At 41.5% G+C, this 26,086-nt stretch overlaps 1 protein-coding gene across 3 annotated transcripts; it reads left to right on the forward strand.

Annotated features, from left to right (window-relative positions):
- Positions 1–1,410: 1,410 nt before the first annotated feature.
- Ae2 (Anion exchanger 2) lies at positions 1,411–24,646 on the forward strand. Of its 3 annotated transcripts, XM_070214516.1 has the most exons (14): positions 1,411–1,988; positions 9,388–9,663; positions 17,072–17,219; positions 17,278–17,542; positions 18,039–18,168; positions 18,456–18,617; positions 18,685–18,927; positions 18,993–19,133; positions 19,608–19,814; positions 20,795–20,992; positions 21,057–22,813; positions 22,884–23,078; positions 23,141–23,369; positions 23,436–24,646. In XM_070214516.1, the coding sequence occupies exons 2-14, from the start codon at positions 9,586–9,588 to the stop codon at positions 23,508–23,510; spliced, it is 3,828 nt and encodes a 1,275-aa protein (XP_070070617.1). In that variant the 5' UTR covers positions 1,411–1,988; positions 9,388–9,585; the 3' UTR covers positions 23,511–24,646. The 3 variants fall into 3 exon arrangements, with proteins under 3 accessions (XP_070070617.1, XP_044251716.1, XP_070070616.1); XM_044395781.2 differs by lacking the exon at positions 19,608–19,814; XM_070214515.1 differs by lacking the exons at positions 1,411–1,988; positions 19,608–19,814 and adding an exon at positions 7,946–8,168.
- The last annotated feature ends 1,440 nt before the right edge of the window (positions 24,647–26,086 follow it).

Here is a 26,086-nt window from a genome sequence, read left to right on the forward strand (position 1 = left end):
AACGGTTGTTATCGTTCAGCGTTGCCTACTTTTAGGTTCTCTTTTTTCCTCACCATTATTATAGTCTGCTTTTAGGCTTAACTTAAATTCTCGCCTAGTATTCGTATGAGTAATATTTTTCGCTTATCAATTAATGGACTTTTAATCGTGCGAATAGTAAGAAAGGGGGAAGTGCGGTCACTCTTGACACTTTATTTATACACCTTCTTTAGCAAAGCCCTGCGGCTTGAGCCATAAATTTTCCTATCGCCACTCGATCAAAATAGCTGTCCAATCGACCATAATTAATTTGTTAAAATGACAAAAATTTCGCACCACTTTTCGGATCAATTATCAAGTGTTTGTGAATTGTAACAGTCAATAAAAAATTAATATTTTCACAACTAATGGAACTCTGACGTAGGCAGCTATCGGAAAATGCCGAATTGGAAAGTCCTGGTCTCGCTGGAAAGCTTTCTGTTTGCCCTTATCAGTGTTACCTCACCCCAAAATACACACCCATATGCTGACTGCCTTTAATCATTATTTGGCGCAATTGTACGTCATAAATTTTCAAGTATAAACCCGCAATCAAAATTATTCGACATGTAGACGTTGGTAAAAATTATGACCATCCGATCAGCTCTCATCGAGTGTCGCACAGTTCTTAACGGATCGATTGTCGCCCCTCATTTCAAATGCAAATCAATCAATTAGAGCGGCGGAGCCCGTTAATTTGCATTGCGTGAATTGCTGGGCAAATATTGGCTTTTTCAGCCAGTGCTGTTTATTTTTAGATAAAAAATCAAACGCAATGATATTAATAGATAAAGCAACCATCCAGCGGGGGGTCCGAAACGTGTCCCTGCGAAGGGTTAAACGCAGGCTGGCTGAAAAGGAGAGAGAGAGAGAGAGAGAGCGAAGAATTTCCAGAGGATTTGAGCCTGTCTGAGAAAGAGAAAGAGAGAAAGATCTTCGACGAGGAGGGTGGCACAGTGGGAAAAACATACAGTTAGTTAATACTTTTTATACATTTGAAGCGAAATTTTTGTCTTTTTGACTGCGTACCTATATAAAAAACCAAAATAACAATAGGATAGTGCTCTAAACATAAATTCTTCAGCAGAATACATGCGGTTGCCAAATGCCATTGGGACAATATAAAAATTGCGTAGCCGACATGTTCACCATTCCCGTCTGACGAAAGTTTCGTCGCGAAATGTGGTTTATGTATATATTTATTTTAGAAAACTCACGTTGATTAGGCGAAGAAAAGGTGTATCCATTAGGGCCATAGATTACCAGGGATTAATCCCACTGTGCGGGAGAGAGCGATCGGCGGCGAGGGTGGGCGCATGGCGCTCTCTTTTTCCAGCCCAGCTGTTGCGGCTCTTTTTCTCTCGGCGTCGCGGCATTCGCGTTTGCGTTTTCGATCGCTCCGGTTAAAAACGTGCTGCGCCAGGAACTGTAAATCATTACGCTCGGAAACGTGCTGCTGCTCGCACAGAAACACACAGAAACTACGGATAAAGGCGGAATATCGGGCTCGCCAAGTTCAAGTTTGCCCGAAACACAGAAAGTCGTAAAACGTAAAAAAAAACTAAAAGTAAAAAGTATAAAATACAAAGGTTCAGTTCCACCACCACCGCGCTGCTCGCACGCAACAATAACAACAAAGAAATTGGTTGCTCTTTCCTGCCAATTTTCGTGTGTGCCATTGCCTTTCCTTTATCGTCTGTTGTTTTTATCGACGCGTTCGTTCTCGCGTTCTTTCTTCTCCAGCCCAGTGCGTGAGTGTGTGTTCAGTCCCCCCATATCTTTCCCTCTGTTTGTTGTCACCCCCTCGCCAAACGAAATAAAAAACATAAAAAATCAAAATTAAAAACAAACCCTTTATGCTAATCAATGAGCTGTGTCTGAGGCACAGTGGAAAATTTTCGAGTTTCGCAAAGCGGCGACGTCATCAGTGGTCGCTATTGTTGTTGTTGGCGCCCGTGGCCGAGTAAAAGGTAAAAAGTAAAAAGTAAAAGAATACTTCAAGTACGTGTCAATTATAAAATTCACTTCGGTCTGCCGTTCTTGTTGTTGTGTCTGGCGGCTATTTTCGTGCGAAAGATCTTTAAATTGTGGATATTTTGACTTTTCTGTCGCATTTCCCACACAGCAAGAAAAAGTTGGATTTATTTAAGATCACTTTCAAAAACAATGCTGTTTTCGTATTTACTTTTTCATTGTATAATTAATATTTTTGCATACCTCTAACCAGATTCTTTAAACAATTAAATCAAATATGAAGTACAAATAAAACCTTTTGTTAGCAAATTGACAACACTTTTTATGTTATCCAATTTCTTATATAACCGTCCCCTACCTTATTTTTCTCCGTGTAAGAATAAACATTTACTGGGCTTTTTCGCAGTTGGAAAAGTGTCAAAGAAAATGCGAAATTTACTCGGCGGCAAAACAATCAGGGAACTAAATAGTGCTAAATACTGTTTGCCGGCCCGCTGTTGGCTAAGAACTTTTTGGCCCCGATTTTCAATTGCTGGCGGACAAATTATTAAGCAGTCAGAAGAGATAAATCAAGTCAGGTCCGAGAGCAACTGCAGCATGTGACTTTGAAACTCTCTGGAAACTGGTTCTATTTTGGACCTCTGGCCAGGGGCGGTGTGGGTTTATTTTTTTTGTTCTTGATTTTTTGCCTTTTTTGTTTTTGTTTTTGTATTTGTTCGACAAGCAAAGCTAACACAGTTTCAGTTGTACCGGGCACGTAGTGCCACGTTCTGTGCTGCCCTCTCTCTCTCTCTTTCCCCATCTGCCTTTTCCTCCCCTTTCTCCACCTTCAATACCGCCTGTTTGTCTTCCATTCCCCGCGGCGCTTTATGCTAAGTTTGTCTGCTTTTTATGCAAATTTTGCAGAAACAACAAGAGAAACAACAGGGGCAAAAAGCACCAAAACTCTACTTTGGGGGAATTTCTGCTATCAGCACTGAGTGTGCTCGAAGTCCCCCGTTGGACCCCTATTTGAACCCCCTCGGCAGCCCCGCGCTCTCTTTTTGCACAGCACGTGAATAGCTGGCTGCACTTTCTCGCCTGCACTCGCAGAAAATAAAACGGATTGTTTCTAAATATTTTTTTTAAGTCTATATAACTTTTGTTTTATTATTTATTATTTTCATGTATTAATATATGGAATATTTCCATTAACTTTAATACAACATAATCTTAAATCATCTTAAAAATTTATGATCTTACTTAATCACGAGATAATCCATAAAAATGTATTTCCCTGGCAATATTCATACTCTAAAGTTCATTCATATTTTTACATATATATGGAAATGTTTAAAATCGTTTTATATGTTAGTTGAATTCAAGTTTTTAGGAATTCAAAAAGTCATATACTACTGATAAGGACTAAATCGATATCGCAATAAACTACGCAATGAATTCCCACTTTCGGTGATATTTTTTTGCTGTGTGGAAAATATTTGCTCTCGACACCCTCCCGCTCTAACCGCCCCCTGCCCCGCCCACGAAGTTTCAACTGGTGAGTAATGGCTCAATAATTTGGCTTTCCCCCGCTCCGCCCCCTTTCTGCAACATCTATGCTGCAGTCGCGACCCGCACACGATAAACACACAATGTTAACTAGAATTTGTTTATCTCGACTGGGGTGGTTGTTTTTTTTTGCCGTTCTTGCTGTTTTCTGGTATTGTTCTTGTCTGATATTTAACCAAAATGTATCATGACGCTTAAAGTTGGGTTTTATTGTTATTGCCGCTTCTGCCGTGGCTGTAATTGTTGCTTTGCACTTTTGTTTACACAACTTGTGGCGAATCTGTTGTTGTAATTTTGCGTTTTTCGAGAGTAGTATTTATTGTTCCTGTGAAACGATACACAGAACTTGCAGTGGCCAGCAAATTGAAGTATTTAATAACAATAGCCGATATGGAGGAAGCATCGTGGCTAAAGACACTGGCGTAGACAAAGGGCGTAAGGTGATCCTCAATAAATAAACATAGGTAACTAAAGATTATAATAAACCATTTCTTCATTTCAAATTCGTAAGAATTTAATAACAGATATTTCTTATTTAATATTTGTATTTTGAAGCATTTGAAAGTATGGATCTAAATACTTTCATAAATATTTTTATTTTACAACCTATATAACTATAAATTTAAAACAAACAAACAAACCCGCAGGAGATTAAAATATTTTGTTTTAATATTTAGTTAAAACTTGAAACTTATTCATACGGTACGACCCCCTTATAGATAAGGCATTTCGTCACGCTCAAAAATCTTTATGAATCATTAAAGCAAAATCGCCGACAACGGCTGGAATGGTTAATAATCAGCTCAGGCGCATCGTTTCGTTCTGGATATGACAAAGATACCGACTCCCCTTTTGCAACGGCCATGTCCGCTATTGATATATGAACTTGTGTAGGCATTCTCGGGGAGTGATTTACAAAAACAAAGGAAAACAAACTTCTGCTGACTAGGTTTCGGTTAAGAACCGCTGATGCCATCTGTGGCGATTTCCGAAGAAAACCATATACTCTTGGGAAAATAGCTAGTATTTTTAAAACAGCTGACGAATAGTGCTTATCGGGTGAAGGAAATAAAACCAAATTGCGGGGAGAAGCAATTGTCTGGGTGTTATGATTATATAAGCACATTCATGTGCGGTTAGTCAAAACCCTCGCAACGGTCGTCGATCTATGGGTTGTTCAGTTAGTAGATCGCTTAGTCATAAATAGAACTGCAGTACCCTAATTAAGGTTTGGTTTTACACTTGCAGTTGGAATTGCATTTCAGCCTTTTCGTATTTTTAGACGTTGTGTGTGCGGTGGTGCGTTGCCAAATGTTTTCATTCCGTTTCAAATGTCGTGCTTTGAATGGAATTGATTTCAAGTGCTTTGAACCTTTGAACAAACGAACACTGTCGATCATAAATCCTTCAAGGCCCCACAATATTGTCACTCAAGTGGAAAGTGGAAGTACGGTGCTAAACGAAAATATAAGTCGATAAGGAGGAGTTTTAAATTAATTTCTAATCGATTTTTATGAAAAAAAGTGTGCTCGCCAAATAGTATTGTTACTCGTATTTAATTTAGTTCGATAAAAATTCAATTAAATTATTTACTTATGTACTACATTAGTAAATCTATTGTGTTGGCTCACATTCAATTAATTAATGCTAATTAATTTGTATATCATTTTTATGGTTCCATGAATGCAAAGGCTTTGTGTAGTAATACACCGTAAAAGCATATGCGATAACCGCAATTATTCGGTCGTTTAGCTACTGTAAGCCGACACTACTTGATAATATGAGACTTTTAAACAGAACTCCGAATGGTAATTGACGCCTTTCAATTCAATTGTAAAGTGTAATTGTATGATTACTAACCTATTCCAATAAGTGCACTTGAACCAGCTATTTGTGTGCTTTAAGTATAGTTTATAGTAATGAATCGCACGTCGAGGGCTTGGTAATCAGTCTGGGTATCGTTGAAAACAAATATTTATGGGCCGCTAAGATTTATGACGGCACTCAAACAATGCGTTTTCAATTATCAAATATTTTAATGCACTCATATATTCGAAAATGGTATATGGGCACACTTCTGAATAATTACTGGAGTCGTCAACGACATTTTCGCAGGTATCCGTATATCTCGAGTGGTTTTAAAACATTTGACATTTATTTGTTCGAGTGGTTAGCGGCTACCGTATTGTGGAAATCGGTGGGGGTACGAGGGTAAACCCCTTTCCGGCCGAGCTGAGAAATGGAAAAGAGTCGGAGGCGCTTGAGTGCTTTCAAGTTCAATGTCAGCTGCAGTTGCAATTCCAATTCCAGTTGCAGCTGCCTTTTGCAGTGTTGACTGTTGCAATTTGGCCGACCGAATAAACCGGTTCGCAACTTGTTCGGCAGCACGTGAATGTAAATTGTGTGGCATTTCCAGCGGAGTTAGGATCCGATCCGATCCGATCCGAAAGAGCAGCTGACTGACAGAAACCGGTTGGATCTGGAAAGATTTGGCCGGCGAGAAACACAGTGTTCGATAAGGAGACGTCGCACGAGACTGGACTGATAAAACTCAAACTTTTCGACTGATTACATAAGGAGCACTTGGCTATTTAAAGCCCTCTGGGCCATTTATCATCTATCAGCAGGCGGCTAATTGACGTGTCTCTGAGGTTAAATCAAATCAATTTCGGAACACGACACATAATAGACAATTTGATAATTTATGTGGCGGCCGCACCGCAAATCCCATACATTACTGTCAATTGTTTTAATAAATTGGAGCGGAATCTGAATCGGAATCGAAATCGAAATGAATGGCTAGCCCAGTGCGATAAGAACGCTAAGGTGTAGGCGGTTCTTTTCTGATACCCGCTAACGTTTTTATACCGCTCGTACGTATATACAAACAAATAATTTAAATCAAAATTAAGTCAGACCGTCGTACGATCGATCGTTTGGCGTCATTTCGCCAGCGCACGCTAATGAACCCATAAAATTGATCACCACGTTAATTTTCCCCCCACTTTCCCCTCGCCCCATTGGAACTTTTTGGGGTTTTAAATTGTAACACCTTCGGGTTTTATGGGAACCTGCGGCCGCGCCGTTTTGTTTGCCTTTAAGTGTCTTATATATTTATAAGTTTTAAGTTGCCTCTAATTTTGATAACATGCAACTGACTGCCATCCGTCTGTTTTCCTTGTGTGTGCCATAAAATGTGTAAATTTATTTGTTTTCCCCCAGCTACGTGCACTTTATCGTAGCGAATTCGGTTAGAGTCACGCGATCGCCGATCGATCGTATCAAGAAAAGTACCAGAAAAATCAGCTGAGTTGGTCCAAACGAAAATAGCTCTAGATTTGTCTTTAGCTCTTGTGGTTTCTGTTTTTTACAAGAGATATTTCTTGATATAATTTTAATTTTCTAACGGAAGAACTAAAATTCATCATACAAAATAAAGTATAATAATATTATTGCAATTGTTAGAGAGCTTTATGTATCTTTTTCCATCTTTAAAAGTTTTTATTTTTATAGAATATAGCAACAGCAATATAGTTGATACTTTAAACGTATTACTTTTTTGCAAGACCTTTGAAATTCAAGATCTATTTTTTGTCTTACTAAGAAATAAATTATTATTTAAGTGAACAGATTCTAGTTAAAACAAATTAATCACAAAAAACACAGCGGTAAAACTTTCATTTGTGTTACAACCTCTACAAATACAAATAGTAGGGTTAAAGGCAAATATATAAGTACCAATAATAGGCGAACCAATTTAGGGATTTACCAAGCATTCCCCAGGGCGGCGAATTGATGGACTGGGTGTACAAATATTTAATCGGCAACCTTGGAAGAGCTTCCGCCCTCGTTCAGCCATTGATCAACTTTGAAATCCTTTTATTAGTTAATAGCGTTCACCGTAACATGCCACCACCCACTTTGTGCAGAGGCGAGGCAATATCAAGGTTGCCAAAAGCCAAAGTTTTGTTTGCTCAGCAACTTAACTTTAATCCATGGTCAGACGGAGGAGACACATCAGTTTGTTTTTTATCGAGGAACATATGCCAAACAAGACCGAATATCCAAGGCACATGGAACTGGAACCCCTCCCCAAAGACCAGTCACATTTTCTTACATAATCAACGCGACCAAGTGAAAATTTGTGGCTGGCGAAGAAAGAAGACAAAAAACCGTTAATGGGACGGGCTAAGTTAAGGCGCTGCGTCTAAGCACGAGACTCATGTTGGATTGTCTACGCGATATACGATACGAAGCGAAGCGCTGCTCCTCACACAGATACACAAACCCATACAAAGACGGCGGGGTTTTATTTTTGCAGTTCGTAGATACTTCGGGTGGCGGCTCACTTTCCAAGCGTTCTTGGCGGCGAAAAGAAGCTCACATAAATCAGCGCATTCGCAGCCGCAACAGGTTCACACGGCATTCGTTCGCCACGGAGCAAGCCTCGTCGGTGTCCTGAATATCGCGTATCCGCCCCAGTGGACGTACTCCCAATTCGCGTTACCAGTTTCGAAGTGTAAACCAATGGCCAGCGGTGCCTAATTGAATTTGTGTAACTTGCCTTTTGGTTTTTTCGGCCATTCTGTTGTTGTCCTGCCAGTCTGCCGGTTACTCTACCCATAAAGGTGCTTACTGAAATATTAAGGACCTTCGGACACGTAACATTTAACACTGGACTGCGGGTCTCCGCTGTCTGTTCGCTTTGTGTTTGTGTTTGTTTCGGTTGATTGCCGTTTAGGTTCAACGCTTGCCACGCCTCAAACCGAAGGGGCTGCTATCACCACAAAGGGGCGCTGCCCATTATTAACATAAATTCTGGGTTGTATTTCAGTCAGCTGTCATCGTACGTTACGAAACTATCAGAAAGATCGGCAGTTGCTCACAAAAATAAAGCAGCATTTTGTTACTTTAAAATATGAGTAATAAAGAAAAGCTCTTTATTCTAAATAAATCGGGGAATTTAAAAATATTTTTAAGCAACTAACCTCTCCTGAAAAAACAACCATAAACTGTCCGAAATTCTTCGAAGTATTTTCTTGCTCACTTAGTTATTAGAAGTACAATTCGATAAGCTGGCAATTAACCATATCGCAATCATTTGTTCTAAATTTAGGAATGTGACACAAGGCATGGTATTTAAAAAATCTATATTCTATTCTTATCCCCACCAAAATATATTTCTCATGTTGATGAAATTTTAATATTAACTTTTGATAAGCCAAGAATTGATTAAATAATTATAATATTGATAAGAAACCATTGAGATAGGTACTAAATTATTTTTTTCTTTTTAGCAGTATGAAGTTTAATTAATATTTTAGAACTGAGAACAATATTTTAGCTGTTAGAAAATTGATGAAAATATTTTGAAAATATTTGTAAGGGATAAAACCACTTGTTTTTTTAAGTGTATGGGTTTTCACTGAAAACGGAGATGCAGATCGTTAAGTGAGCGATCTGAGTGGCAAAGAATACCGCCTTGGGGCGTCGATTGCGCCACTTTCATGCCCCCCGAGTCCCGAATAATAATTGAGTGCTCAAATAACGCAAATTGATCACGAGCCGTCAACGAAAGTCGCGTGCTTCACCGACCCCGCCCCCCTCCGATGCCCTAACTATGCGTGTGGCTGCCATTTAACTTTAATTGAGTCGCGTCGAATGGTTTTTATTGCGCTCGATACTTATATATTTTTGTGCGGCATCGCCTTCAATTGGCCTCCTTGGGCAGTGACAAAAAAAGCAACAGTCGAAATTGTTTATTAATGAAATTGCGTTCCAAGCACCCGCTTCTGTTTGTTCGACTGTTTTTTTCTGTATCTCTTAATTTTTGTTTCTCAATTTCAGGGCGTTGAATTCGCTGCCCCGAATGCCGAGATTCTTGGAGCATCCACAGTGGCCGCAGCAAATCACCAAGCTCACCAGCACCTCGATGCCATTGCACTGCCTGATCATCAAATAGGCAGCTTAAAACCCCCCTTAATCCTCGGATTGGACTCAAATTAAACCAAAAATCAAGAAAGCAGAGCGGACGAAACACTCAAGATGAGCTTCAGTTCGGCCAGCGGCAGGGAGAATAATGTCCGCAAATTATCCTTCCTCGGCTTCAATACCAAAAAGAAGGTGAGTGTCTTTGGAAAATAATTTAAGGTTTATAAAATTATAATTTATAAAGAAATTCATTAAAAATGGTAGCGAAAGTAATTTTATAAATATTCCATTTTGAGCTCTTAACAATTTCTTAAATAAATTAAATTAAATCAAACTATAATGTTAGTTGAAAATCTATAAATGCCAACTATACGTTTCCATAATTTGATAAGTGCATTTCCTGTGTGCAGGTAGATAGATTAACTATAAATAGTACCGCCTAATGTATTGGCTTTTGGCTGGGAAATTAATTAGGCAAATGTGGGAATGAGCTCATACTATGGCCGATGATGATCCCGATACGACTTTTACCTAGTCAAGGTTCCCTCCAAACTTATTTTTTCGTACACACATATTTCATAAAGTGAATATAACGTGCTGCTGTTGGTAGTTTTCCATTAAATAAATCACTTTTTATATGTATTTTTTTTTCGCTATTGCCAATTTGTGAATAATTCATTCGCAAGCCCGCACGGTAATGTCAAGTAATTGTTATTGATTTTTTTGTGGCTTGTGTTATTTCTCCGTTGTTTACTTTTCTACACATTTCCGCAGTGTGTCAGTTGTTTTGGGCACACCGGCATATGCCCGCCAGCTACCAAGTGACACAATTTAGAAACCAGTTTCCAGCAAATCGATCTCGGTTTCAGTTTCAATTTCAATTTCAATTTCGATTTCAGATTGGGTTTCGTGTGCGAGTACTCGGCACAGTAGATCACAGTGCCTGCCTAATCATGCATTCATTCATGCGAAAGTGCTGCTTTTGTGCTCGAATTTTTGCCAGCATTACGTATACGCCGTGTGGTGCTGGGGGGCGACAACAAGTTGTCAGCTTAAAGGCTAAACGCTAAACGCGTCGAAATAAACGCATTTTAATTGTGCAACTGGCAGCCGACAGTTGGCAATAACGGTAACAGGAAGCTAGTTAGACATTCAGCATTCAAATGAAGCGCACACACTAGACCTACACGTACTCACTACACACATTTAGCGAACACAGAACGGGAAATCGATATTCGTGGTCAAGGCTGCCGCGTTGTGGCACTCACTCTGGCATTGACAATGAAAAGTAATCGTAATAGTTCAGCGGAATTGTAATCGCCATCAATTCATTGACACCTGGCCGGGTGAAAGCATCAAGTTGCACTTGCCGTGGGAGCAGCAACCTCCATTAGCTTAATTGCAGCACAAAGTATGCCATGATTTAGGAGCAACATTAAAAATATAAAACCTAGAAAGTATTATATAGCATTCATATATACAGAAATAATATGAATATTTGTAGGTACTGTTTACTTTTTTTATTCATAAAGAAGATTACTTTTATTAAATCGTAGAATCTATTTTTTAAACCGAGAATATAAACATTCATAAAAAGACAAAAAAGGACGAAAAGTTGTATGTGCAAAAACATGGTAAAAATCTTTTGAAAAGTTTTATTTCAGTATACTTAGTAAATATTTTTGTTGATGTTTTTGGGGAATGGTTGTGTTTCAAATAATAAGAATAATTTTGTTGCGATAAATTTGTCTCTTTTTAATGCTGTTTGTTGTTGCTCATCATAATTTCCGGTAATAAAATGATTGATTTATAGTCAGTCATCAAAATTTGTTGTTCTACCAAAGGATAGGGCCCCCATTTGTTTAATATTTATTACAAATAGCAACAATCGATCAATTACTAGTCGTGTCATCCATTTAGGGGTAATGGTTCTACATAATTCATCTCCCCCGAGGGGATCCTATCATCTTGAGCTGCACTGTACTGTCACATAACTCAATTAGCCATTACAACTCGCCTGTTATCGCTAATTACCCAAAATATACACACACATACGTGGGTGGCCAGCTAATGACCATTAATGTACTGGCTTGCTGTTCAAAGTGCCATCAAGTGAATAGATTTTTGTGCATGGCGAAAAAAGCTTTTTCATTTTTATTTTTGCACAAAACAAAACCACCCCTGCATTCGTCGCTGGCCCATAAACGTTGGCCATACACAAAACACTAAGTGTTGGCCTTGAGCGGCCTTGACCATCAACGGGAGGTCCTGTGAGCGCAAAAGCTTTGCCATTAATTATGCACTAGTGGGGAAAGCGACGAAATACAAAAATGCTGAGCATACGAAGCTTTTCGCCTGCTGCTAGCCAAAGCTTTTTGGCGAAAACTGCATTCCGATTTACGTCAGCAGCAGCATATCCTGGGGGGTGGTGGCTGCGGAGGTGGCATAGTAAAGCCCGCCCGCCGTTGTGGCCCTGAGAATCAGCTGAGCGTGGCCGAAACGCTGCAGCGCTGCCAGCTGAGCGGCCTGTTCTACCGTTATACGCGCGCCTTAACCCACGCCTGCGCAATGGGTCAGAAAATCAGGTAACAGCAGCAGCAGCAGGCAGCAGCCACAAGCCATGGCCCCTCATTTGCTGGGCAGCCTTCCCAGACAACGGAACAGGCTCGAATTTTTTGGACCTAATATAAAATTACCATAATTCGCGGGTCAAAGTGCAACAGGCAAAGGGATTTGCGAAAAATAACTATTACCCAACCTGTGAACGTGTTGAAAGTTTTTTGCAACATTAATTCGAACATCCGAAACTGGGAGCCCTCAAGGTAAAGCGAAAAACTTGTGAAACTTGTTTGATCTATAACGTTAATCAAAAACGCACGGAAAGTTGGCTAGCACACAAACTTTTCAAGAGCACACAACCTTGAAAATTGTTTCAAAAGAGCCCCCCTGCACACACACATAGACACACCGACCGAAAGGAGAAAATGGGAAAAACCCATAGACATACAAATTTGGTCCTTTTCTTCTTTTTATAAAATTATAGTCGAAAAGTTGGCAGCTGGGCACAACAAGTGAGTTGGCCATTTGTGGGGCCCACAGGCAACCAAACTCAGAGATCTCTGCCATACACATACATAAATGTAAGTTTGTATTTTCCGGAGGAAATTCGTTTTGGGTGTTGCATACTTTTTGGGGCAATAAAACGGCTGAGCGGCAGTGAAAAACACAGAAATGTTCCCGAAATGTTACCCCAAGCGACAGGAGTCAAGCTCCCTGAACTCACACGTGTGTCTGCGGTCACAAATGTATCTGTATATCTGTATCCTATGTGCATATACATATACATTTCAAGGTGTCCTTTGTGTGCGGCATCTTAAAAATTACCTATAATAACCGAGTTTCATTTCGGTTTGCCGGATTGATGAATGATTGAGTGCTTGAATGGGATTTTGCGGTTTCGTGTTTCCAATTTGTCTGCATTATAAAAACGTTGTGAATTATTTAGCAGTTCATGCATTATTTATACCGACTCACACCTGTGTGGAAAACAGAGGTATTCACTTTGCTGAAGTTTTCCTTCAAGGTGGGAAAGTTGGGAGGGGTTTAATTTAAGTTTCGTACGAATTCCGGTTATTTGAAAGTTACATAAGCCGCTTAGTTTTATAGTTAGCAGTTCGGAGGTAGGTTTTTTAAGTTTTCAAGTGAAAATTAAATCAATTTAAGAATATTATTAAACATTTTGTTAATAGTTTTTGCTTAATCAAAACAGACAGCTTTCCATTTTCCATAGTATTTTATATTTGGTTATTAAGATTTTCCCCTCTATAAGCAAAACCATTAAATGTAAAGTTCCTATAAAATTCCCCACATTATCCGGAATATTTTCTATTCACTTCCGGCCGCAGGATAATAAATAGAGCAGGCCTCAGCTATTTATTGCTGAACGCACACACACTCTTACTCTCACCCGCACACGAACACAATGCCATCGACTGACCTTGAAGTATGCAACACTTTTCTATCGAGAGAGGCTATAGTGAATGTGTGGATATGGCCGTTCAGAGGGTGAGCCGCATTGTCAGCATGATTTCCCATCACTAGATTACGTTTACGACGCTTTAACGCCTTTGCCTTTGCCTCCGCCCAATGACCAGTTTAACCTTTCGCACGTGTCCGTCTCGTCGTGCCCCCTGACCCCTGAGACCTGACCCCTTACCCCCCTCACCCCGACCGATGTCCTGTACCCACTTTTCCGCTTTTCCCGTCACTCTTGTGCTTGTGCGAGCATTTCCGCTGCGGAATTCGCATTAAATTAACACAGATACACAAAAGCACACACACCACTGTGCGCGGGCTGACAGTCGGACAAAAACGTTATAGAAGCATCGTTAATTTGTGCAAACAAAAAAAAAAATAACGTCTATAATAAAGAAAAACCTAACTGCGTAGCGAAAGCGGAGCAGGAAAAATCAACCAAATTATGCACAGGCCGTGGAAAAAATTCGACAGCTGCAAACAAATAAAAAGTTTTATGTACTCGTGCATAAATATATCCAACTCAAAGTCAGAAGTTAAATGTAAAATTAAACGGTTTATGTTTTCGCGCAAGTCCAGTGCCCAGCAATTTAAGGTTTTTATGGGCTACAAAATATATAAAATATTCAATAGTAAAATAATGAAAATATATAAGTTTTGGGCAGATTTATATTTAGATAGATATTATTTTAATTTCTAATTTACAATATTGACTGAATAATTGGGTAATCAAATGTTTTACCTGCTTTTAAGGGTAATACAAACTTTACCAATTTCCAGGTTTCCCCTTTTATCCTGTCATTTTTTCCTTCGACTTTCTTTTGGCAACTCACAACAGTTTTCCAATAAATACAAAGTTATACGCGATACGTCCCACAAGACTAACTTTTAATCTGCTGTGCGGGCCAAGTGTAAAAACTTATTCGCCGGCGATGACAACAACAGTTGGCAACTCGCAAAATCTTAACAAGTTTCGCTTTAGCCGCAATTCGATTCAATTTGGCAAGTTGGGCAAAAAGTTGCTTAGGCCACGAGCATCTAACTTGGTTATGACTCGTAAGTCACGTGCCGCCGCTCGCCTGCCGCCTCGCAGATGTCAAATCACATCAGAAGCACTCCGCGAACTCAGCCCCAACTTATTGTTGCCCCAACTTGGAGTGGGCTTCTGAGCTGCTTACATGCACGCCAGCTTTATGGGCGAACTTATGGCATAACTGTGACTGTGACTGCACACAACGCTTGCCAACCGACTAGGTGCACTGAGTTCTTGGGAGGTTTTGGGCGAGAAAAAAACATAAAAAGCAGATGTCAAGGTATGTTATGCAAATTGAAAGGAAAACGCTGTGAAAGTCAGGAGGCGGAAGGAATTTCTAAAACACGAAAAACCGCTGAGACGAACTTAGAGATTTTTGTTTGCGTTATAAAACTTTAAAGACCAAATTAATTTAAAATTTAATTTTAAAAATTCTCTTTATAAACTAAATTAAAATATACCTAAAAATTATAAAAATAGACATTTTTATCAGAAAAATATTGTAAAACCCAAATATTTGATAAAGTGCGGTTCTAAATATAAAACACAAATACTTTGGGCACACCGTTAGGAGACCTATTAATTTTAGATTTTTATTTTTCATAAAAATACTACCTTATTCTCCACCAAATTCTCGTTCTGGATGATCTCATTGGGCTTCTATTTCTCTGGCTAGCTACTGTGTGCATTTGAGATAGGAGTACGACCCGTGCATATTCATTTGGCTCCGCTCCGTGCCCTAAACAAACAACAACGAAAATTGACAGCTCAGACGGCTGGTGGGCGGGGCAATGGGCGTGGCAGGTCGGGGGGTTTGGGGCCCAAACATACCATCGATTATTTTTGATAAGCGCCGTTGACATACTGCATAAAGTGCGACGCTCGGTTAGAACGTTGCTTACCTGAAGAGTGGGTGGTATGTGGGTGGTTTGTGAGTTGTGGGCTGGGAGGACTTATGTAGCTGGCTTGTAGCCACATTATGATGGGCATCAAGCTAATGGCTGAATGACAAAATACTTTTACTGCCTGCCTGTTCGTATCTGTAAATCAGCAATGCCAACAACTTCATAATGAATACCAAAAGCGGCATTAGTATCAAAGTCATTATGGGACAACTTAGTGTTTATCGATTAATTAACGTAACATGGCGCGTTACGCCTGAGCTTATCACATGCAAACGCCACCCACAAACGCCACCCACAAAATCCACCCACTGGGGTCGCACACAGACACTTGGTCGTTGGTCTTCCTTTCCCGGTCGGTGGACACATTGACGTTCCCACGTGCAGGCTCTCAGCGTTATTAAATTTTTTCTATTTATAAACACAAACTGAAACTCTGTTTGCCTTTGTTTCTGTTGCCGCCCTTATCTGCCCCCGGCTTATCAGGAAGTGAATGTAATTGTCAAGGATACGCTAGCCCAGTGTATTAAAGTTGGCATCAAATATTCAACGGCTGCAGACCTGCAGACCTGTAGACCTGACTGGGAATCGGCAGTCCTTCGGGTGCCCGAGGGGCCAAATCGCATTTAGTTAATTCCATTTGCATTTATGTACCTACATCTGAGCATACGATAATTTTCATGTTGACGTAGTAAACAAAACTGGGAAAACACTCCAGTAACTAAAGCCCCCATTAAAGCTGAAAATACCTGGCAAAATATGTTGACTGACTGTGGGCAAAGTGTGAATATATATTTGAGGTTTTCATTATCAAGCAAATAAAATAGAAAATTTATTCAAAATGGTTTAGGTTTCATGTATTTTGTAATAAAAAGTTTTTAAATTTCCTAGGAGAACATGTTAATTTTTTTTTAGAAATTATTTTATTTCTGGGAAATACAACTTTTTGAAATAGATTTTCGCAGAAATCAATCTTCATTGCATCAATGAAGAATCAAAATTGAATTCCCTGCAACCTTTCCTGTGATTTTCAATAAACAATTTGAGATTTTTCCTACATTTGTAATCTGATAGCCACACAACAATTGCGAGTAATTGGGTTTACTAGTTTCTCGCTCGAGGCAAAGAAATATGCATATATTGTTCTTCTGCCAGATGATGTTGATATTGATGTTAATGATTGGAAGAAGTGCGCAATCAATGCCTTCGTCACTATGAAAATCAATTGAGATCGATTGAAAGCAATTAAGAACGACGCCCAGAGAATCCAGTTTGATTTTCAACAACAAATGTCTGGGATATTATGGTGGAATGTTCAGTTCCTAAAGGTTCTTATTGCGTACGTTCGCACTTGCTGGTAGATGATTAATGTCCGCACAGAGACGTCTGCTCCCCAATTCTGCTCGCCCCTCTGAGTGCTTTCCGCAGATCGTCAACATGTCGAAAGACTCGTGACGACGAACAATAATGCTGCGAGTCACATGACTTGTCTGACTTTGTTTTTCCTATAGATTCTTAATTGAAAAGTATTTGCGCCAGCTTGACTCATGCACAACGTGACCAAACGCATAAAAACAATTGAGTAACGACAATTTGTATTTATACCTTTTCGGTTTTCCCTTCTTTGCAGTCCGGCAATGAGGATCCCGACGAGGTGCTGCTGGACTCGGAAATGGACAAGGTCTTTGCCGGCACCAGTTCACGCAAAGACAAGTTCGATGTAAACACCTTCCAGGACAACTCCCAGCTGCCCATTGGATCCCGCAAAAAGAACAGCAGTATGTGGTTTTATGGTGAGATTTACATGGATGTGCTTTAATTTTGGTTTACCTACAGTCCGCACAAACGATCTGAACATCGAGGAGGACTCGGAGTACGAGAGCCAAACGGAGCCCTTGAACAATGCACAAAACTACGATGACATCCCCGAGGACTTTCCCTTAGTGTCGGAGAGAGCCGGACACGGTGATCACTCGGACAACTCGGTGGACGAGAAGCACGTCCAGTTCGGCGGCAAGAAGAAGATCGTCGTCACGCCGCCCAGTTTGAGTTATGATGAACAGCCCACGGATCAATCGCACGAACGTAAACGCAGAAGAAGGTAAAGATAGCAGCTAGTTAAGTTTTATTTAGTTTTATAGCTGAAAATATATTCAGAGAGTCTCACAGACAACACTGCGTATAAGTAATTTGTGCTGAGTGGACTGACAGTCTACCAGAAGACATGACGTGTATTTTATTTTCTTTCAAATATCTTTTATGCATCCAAAAAAATCGATATGAAACGTAGATCGATTTTACATAATGTAATATCAATTTAAACTTAATATGCGGCCCGTAAATTCGATATGCTCGAAATAAGTACTTCATGTTAAAACGATATGCCGTTCACGATTTTTTTGTGTGTGGTTTATATTTTGATTAATTATTAAAAATGTATTAAAAATAAAATTCAGTTTGTATATAAGGTTTTTCTTAAAACTTAAGGTAAAGAAAAATGAATTACGAAATCATAATCATAATACTATTTTCCTAAATAGGTTTTTTAACAAATATAAAAAGTACAACAAATAATTAAATTCAAATTCTCCTTACAGCCGCCATCAGTATTATAGACAACGTAAATTCTCACATCAGGACAGCGTGGAAGCCAAAAACAAGCTCGAGGAAAACGGTGATGCAGGTGCGCGTCGCATCTCTGTGCAGCCTGAGGACACGGCACTGGAGGTAGGGCCCCCTTAGACTCACTCTGAGTAGCAATCGATTCCTTCCGAGAACCCCAACCTCAACTAACAACTAGCTCAGATCATCTAACTAAACTAGCTATTATGTGTCTCTCCAACTCTCATTGCTAACCCACAAAACATACGGATTCACCTGTAGACAAATGGCCAAATGCCGGCTAAACAGGTTGACCATCTTATCCTCGGCCGTGCCCTTAGCCCCAAAAAAATAGCTCCTGATTAAAGCCCCAATGTTCTAGATCTAATCCTTTGATTTTACCCCCCTTTTAGGAGGCTGATCTCAACGAGCTGAGATCACATCGTTCTGACGACCCGCGAGCCCTGCGCCGCCACAAGATCCATCACTCATCCATCAAGTTGCGCGAATTGCCGCAGATTACAATTTCCCCCTTCACCAACAAGAAGCCCGAGGTGGACCATAGTCCTCATGAGGTCAGTATAAGGATCTTAATAATATATTCCTATTTTAATTGACTTGAATATCATTTTTTATAAACAGATCTTTGTGCAACTGGACGAGCTTACGGGCGTGGGCGAGGATCGCGAATGGAAGGAGACGGCCCGCTGGATCAAGTATGAGGAGGATGTGGAGGAGGGCTCCGATCGGTGGGGCAAGCCCCATGTTGCCTCCCTCTCCTTCCACTCGCTGCTCAATTTGCGTCGCTGCCTGGAAACGGGCGTTGTCCTGCTCGATCTCAACGAGAAGGACCTGCCCGCGGTGGCCTATCGCGTGGTAGAACAGGTAAAACCGCTTAAAAGTATTTTATTATATTAATCTAAAATTAATTTTATTATTCTCCCTTTTAGATGGTGATCGAGGACCTGATCGACATCAATGACAAGCCCTCGGTGATGCGTTCGCTGCTCCTGCGCCATCGTCATGTCAACGAGCACCAAGGTGTGCTGCCCTTCACCAAGCGGAAGTACAACAGCTACACCAGCCTGCAGGTGAGATCATCTCCTCCTCGCCCACTAAGCTCATCCAAATGGTTTCGTTAACACCTCTGTGTCATTCTAATATCGTTATATCATCCAACCATTTATCTATTGACATCTCGTGTGCCTGTTCGCTATAAATAATTGGCTTTCAGTGACAATTGTGACAAAAGTTTGTTAATTTCCATGATCGTGGCCATTATTCTCTTGTCTATTTCTGCCATCTCATGACTCACAACTCTCGTACACCAACATCAACAACAATAATAACAATAACTACGACATCAACAACAACAGCAACTTATACCCAAATCGGTAATGAATAGCCAAATTGTATATAGACATGATCGTACAGATATCTTATAAAACGCCGCTTTGTGTATCTCTTGAAATTCTTTCTTTTCTGTACGTTTACTGATTTTTTTTCGCCACAAACAAAAACCGAAAAAAAAAACACAAACTCCTCTTGCACCCCGAAAACAACAGTTTCTTTGGATGGGTGCGGACTCGTCCCACCAGCAGTTCCAGCAGCAGCAGGCTCAGCAGCCACCTCGCAACTTGGCCAAGGCCAGGAGGAGCATCTGCGTCACCTCCAGTGCTCCGCCCACGGCGGCGATGCTGAACGTGGCCACGGCCACCGCAGCAGCGGCAGCGATTGATCACCGTCGCCACTCCACGATGTCCTACCTGGGTGTAATAAACTAGAACCCCCTAAAAGCACTCCTCCCCGCGTACCCCGCTCCTAGAGCCAGGGAATGAAACGAAGGATTAGGAATGGTCTAGCCTGTGATTTTAAATAAAAGGGAGAGGATCCTATTCACAGCAAATAAAGTTCAGGGAGAAATATCCTGATTTTACAAGACTCAAAAGCCACAAGAGATTTGGGTATTTTTCCCTAAACTAGGGAGCTTTAAGACATATAAATTCTATCTTTAAAAATTCTCTGTTTAAATCATTATATGATCAGCAGTTTAAATTCTTTATCCAATATACTGTAGCCTCTTTATTATAGGTCAAAAATTGGAAATGTTATTAGATCAAAATATCATTATGAAAAAAAAAAATTCCATCTCTTGAGAGATTAGATTCAATAAAATATTTAATTTATTTGTTGGTTTTATCCCTATGCGGCAAGACTAGGTCTTATAAATTATTACATCGGTCACTTTGAATAAAATAAGTTGATGTAGAATAATATTTATAAAGCTTTAAATAAATGTTAAAAATGTACTTTTCTGTAAGAAGTATCATTATAATGTTTCATTCCCTGGTGCAAAAGCAGCCGAACTGCGCTTATAGAACTCGCGATGTTTCTTTTTAGCCCCACCACGTTTTAGCCCAGTTCCGTAGCCCTTCTCCCCCTTTAGATCCACTGTTTTTATGTGTGCTCTCCACCTCCACGATTGGCAAGTTCTCAATTGTGATTGTGATTGTGTTGTTCAAGTACCTTAGATCCCTTCCACTCGCTACTCTAAACTCTTCTGCTGACTAGACCGCACTCTGTTCTACTATATATACCGATTTAGTTCAGTTGCACGACCTTTACAATATAAATATCTTGTGTTCAGTGTTTTGGCACCAGCTTTGCATGTGAAGCTTGCTTGATGTTCCCCAGTGAATAATGCAATCCTTTTGGTAGCAGTTTAATTAACATTTAACGAAATATTCCACAGAACCTGTCTGGTGGCACGGATGATAAGAAGATCAAGATCATGCCGGCCAACGAGATTGGAGGCAGCAAGCGCAGCAATGAGCTGAAGATCGACATGAAGGACGACATGTACTCCTCGTCGCAGGAGGATCTCAAGAAGCTGCAGAATGACACGATCCTCAAGAGGATTCCAGCGGGTGCTGAGGCCACCACTGTGCTGGTACGTAGAAGTCTCTGGTTATACTATGAACCCTCGTATTTATAAATGATTTTCTCTTCCCAAGGTTGGTGCCGTGGAGTTCCTGGAGCAGCCCACCATTGCCTTTGTCCGTTTGTCGGAGGGTGTCCTTATGCCCACACTGACCGAGGTTCCTGTCCCGGTGCGATTCATGTTTGTGCTCCTGGGACCGCGTAACTTCGACCTGGACTACCATGAAGTGGGTCGTTCCATCTCCACGCTGATGGCCAACGAGCACTTCCACTCGATTGCCTACAAGGCTGACGATCGCAAGGATCTGCTGTCGGCCATCAATGAGTTCCTCGATGATTCCATTGTCCTGCCGCCCGGTAATTGGGATCGCCACGACCTCTTGCCCTTCGAGGAGTTGAAGGCCAAGAAGGATTGGATCCGTACGCGAAAGATCAAGGCGCTGCAGGTGAAGCGAGACAGCGAGATGATCAAGATCGGCAAGGATGAGGAGAAGGCGTTGCTGGAGAAGCAAACGCTGGGAGCCATTGGATTCACGATTGGCGGAGGCGATGGCGGCGGAGATGGAGGATCAGACGATGATGATGGAGGCAAGAAGAAGAAGCCTGGTCCACTGGAGAAGACCGGACGCCTGTGGGGTGGACTGAGGAACGATCTGAAGCGTCGAATGCCCATGTACAAGAGCGACATACTGGATGGCCTGAACACGGAAACCCTGGCGGCCACCATCTTTATGTACTTTGCCTGCCTCTCGACCGCCATCACGTTCGGAGGTCTCGTTTCCGCCAAGACGAACAGCTGGATTGGCATCTCGGAGACGCTGATCTCGTGCTCCCTGGTGGGCATTGTCTTCCATTGTCTGTCCTGCCAGCCGCTCGTGATTATCGGCACCACGGGACCGCTGCTGCTCTTCGACGAGGCTTTGATGGTGTTTTGTACGAAAAATGAATTCGATTTCCTGGCGCTGAGGGTCTATGTCGGTGTGTGGCTAATTATAATAGCCCTGACGGTCTCCGCCTTCGAGGGCAGTGTGTATGTGCGCCTGCTGACGAGATTCACCCAGGAGATCTTCTCGGCGCTGATCACGCTCATCTATATTGTGGAGACGTTTATGAAACTGATTTCGATCTACAAGGAGAATCCCCTGCTGGCTGATTATAATTTGCCCCCACCGACGCTGGTTGCCCACGATCATGCCACCAATGGAAGCCTCTTCAATGCGACCGCTGGTGTGGCAGCAAACCTTACCCAGCTGGTCTTCTCGAACATCTCGACGACGGCCATGCCGATGGGTCCGCAACCCTTGCCAAAGAATCAGCCCAACACGGCTCTATTCTGCACCATCCTCACGCTGGCCACCTTTGTGGTCGCCTACTACCTGAAGCTCTTCCGCAACTCACACTTTCTGGGCCGCAATGCTCGTCGGGCACTCGGCGACTTTGGTGTGCCCATCTCCATTGCCATTTTCGTGCTGGTCGACTACATGGTGCCGGCTGTGTACACGGAGAAGCTGGTGGTTCCGGAGGGCCTGTCGCCCAGCGATCCCTCCAAGCGGGGCTGGTACATCGGCTTCGATACCTCCTCCACTTGGATTCCGTTCGCCTGTGTGGTGCCCGCCCTGCTCGTTTACATTCTGATCTTTATGGAGTCGCAGATCTCGGAGCTGATTGTGGACAAGCCAGACCGTGGATTGAAGAAGGGTTCCGGCCTGCATTGGGACATTGTGCTGCTGTGCCTGCTCAACTGCGCCTGCGGACTGTTTGGAATGCCCTGGCATTGCGCCGCCACTGTGAGATCGGTGACCCACGTGTCCTCCGTCACCATTATGTCACGGTGAGCTTGGAGTTTGGAGTTTTATTCCAAAAAATATAGATTACTAATATAAATAAATTTGTTTAATCAGCACCCATGCCCCTGGTGAGTCGCCCAGGATCGTTGATGTGAAGGAGCAGCGCCTGTCTGGATTCTTTGTCTGCCTGATGATTGGTCTCTCGGTGCTGATGTCTCCGCTCCTGCGACTCATTCCCATGGCCGTGCTCTTCGGAGTCTTTCTGTACATGGGTGTGGCCTCCATGAGTGGAGTGCAGCTATTCGAGCGGTAGGATTTTAGACTTCAAATTTCAAGAATCTTATAATTTATCTATTTATTTTATGCCACAGAATAAGACTGTATTTCATGCCGGTCAAGCATTATCCTCCCACGCCTTATGTGAAGCGTTTGCGTCCCTGGAAGCTGCATCTGTTTACCACCATCCAGGTGCTGTGCCTCGTACTCCTGTGGACCGTCAAGTCATCCCAGTTCTCGCTGGCCTTCCCCTTCTTCCTGATCATGATGGTGCCCATTCGGCAGAACCTGACGAAGCTCTATAAGCCGGAGGAAATGCAAGCGGTAATAAATTAAAACTTAAATCTTAAGTTAACAAATTTAATTAATTCGCACTTAATTATTTTCCAGTTGGATGGCAGCGAGATGAAGAAGAACGACGACGATGAGCCCGATTTCTATGAACAAACCAACATACCAGCCTAGGATTGGTTCGTTTGGAACTTAATTAGTCTTAGATTGAAAGTATTAAAGCCAAGCCACGTTTTACGATGGCCCCAAAAACAAGAAAATAACAATAGCAAAAGCAAAGAAAAACAAAACTAAAACAATACAAACACAAATACGATATATTTGTTGCGAAATTCTGGTGTGAAAGCGTTAACGAACTACCTGCAATTAGTATTTAGAGACAAAAGCCGCAAACACACACCTGAACTACCCGGGGCATATATATATGCGATATACATATTTGTATAATATATGCGGGGCATGCACCTTGTGATTTTGTAGGCGAATTGAGCTGCAGAAGAAGGCGGAATCGTGTACCTAAATTGCAACTGAAATCAAGAGACAAATTAGATTATTAGCCAGATTGACTTGGAGGAGCAGAGAACAAAAGCATATTTTTGAGGCCAACAGAATCAGTTGATGGTTTAACAAGTTGGAAATCGTTACCTCTGACTTGTCAGGACTAGACAAATATCCTTCCGACGGAAAGGAGGAGAGTCACAAATTTGCATCACACACAAAGAAAACCAACGAGAGGAACAAATTATTTATTCAGTTGGAAGTTCGCATGTATTATTAGCAATAATTGCATTTGCATATACACAAAACTATTATAAACTTGGCTTAGACCTATCAAATCGAAGCAATCCCAGCGTGGAAAACTAAGAGAGCCCCATAAACTATTTACCTTCAACTGGCGTAGTGATAATTAGTGTCAAACACACACAAAAACCCCCCTCTTAGATCGAACGAACAATTGTTTATAACAAAATCGTTGTAAGCTCTTCAGCCGGAGTTGTCTTTTAAAGTGAATTCTCCGCGCCTGAAGTGGCCGCTGTAAGTTTGCCTTCTTTGTATTTGTAGTCAGATAATTGAAACACATGAAACACACAAATAAGTCCACACAAAACACACATTGTACTTATACATGACTATGTTATATATATACACCCGCATATACTGTTTAGTAAGTTCAAAGATTATTCGTTCGGAGCTGAGAGCCTAACCCAAACTATTTTTATGTAACTTGTATGTATGAACTTGTACTTACTTCTAAGTAGTTGTTGTCTAGTATTGTTTATTCCAATTCAAATAAAATTTAAAAATCAAAATAGTTGTTTTACTTTTCGACTGATGTTTATGTGGGGATAGGATTTTCTCCACTGAAATATGAAAATGAAAATTAAAAGGGGTATTTTGTCAAATATTAAAATTAGATTACTTTGAAAACGGTAAACCTTTCTTATCACATATTCACTTCTTGTAGGTATATTTTTTTTCTTCTTCCGTTTCATAGATTTCCTCAGGGCAATTAACATCTAATTTTAAGGCTGGGAGAATTATAAATGCTATCCAATTATATGGCAAACTAAACCCTTTTAAACCATTCCAATCGAATTAGGGACTTCAAAGCGTTTCCCGTAGCTTAGTGTAAATGGCGCTTGGCAATTAAGCATACAAATTAGCCGAGTCAAACTTTTAGCCAACAAGTTGAACAAATCTTAATTTTATTTCCGACATTCCGGCATTTTCACCTTTCGCGACCCGAAAGGACCTGCCCTGCCCCAACCTCGAGTGGTTTGCCCCCCGGGCAGCTGGACGCTCGCTCATGGGGGAATTTTCGGCTCAAAGCTCAACGGGGAAAGGCTCTCGGAAAAGCGCTCAAAAGCTGTTTGCCACTCGAAAAGCTGTCCCAAAGAATCCCCGAACTCGACTCGAAGCGCAGCCTGTGGCCAGTGCAATGATAAGGGCAAGTCGCCTCTGACAGTCCAAGACGAGCGTCCATGAGCATCGCACTCCTCGGGATAACGACTCCGGGATTTGTAGAATCTCCAAAGTCCCGAAAATACGCGAAGAGCCGTACTCGTACTCCGTACTCCCTGTACATCCGCATTAAGTTGGCGCGTTTTTATTGCTCCGGCGAAAAGAAAAGTGTCTCATCATTCCGGCTGCTCTGCAAGCAATGTGTTTTGTCTGTGGGGCAAGTGAAATGTGCGCATCGCATCCGCTCGTCCCGGTTTCCATCATAACGTGACAACAATTTTGATTTGGCTGTGGCGCGAGTGTTTGTGCCGTAACTAAATACGGGTTTATTGTGGTTCTCGAGCTGCTACTGCTGCCAGTTTGCCATTTGCCATTTTGCCATGTCATTTGCCACTTTTTTGTTGCCACCCAATTCATTTGCCATAATAAATGCAAATTCGAAGAGCTTGTCACCCACACACAGCACACAAAAACATACGCAAACACACATAAGCACACACACTCTCAAAGGCAGCGCGCTGTGTTTGTGCGAAAGAAAATTGCAACAGCCAGCGCCTGAGGATATGCTACAGAAATGCACGACACATTACACATACGCCTTGTTGCACACAAATTATGTAATATCGCATTAGGCGACCCCGCTCGACAATGGCAGCGTACTCGGCTTCTGCTTCTGTTGGCATATTGATGGTTGCGATGTTTTTACTCGCTGAGCTTCTTAAGCGATTATCGAAGCCAATTTGGGTATCAATTTAAATATTCGCTTCTGCATCCTAGGAGTTCAATGA

This window comes from Drosophila takahashii, chromosome 3L (genome assembly GCF_030179915.1).
Source record: "Drosophila takahashii strain IR98-3 E-12201 chromosome 3L, DtakHiC1v2, whole genome shotgun sequence".
Taxonomy (NCBI): Eukaryota; Metazoa; Arthropoda; class Insecta; order Diptera; family Drosophilidae; genus Drosophila; species Drosophila takahashii.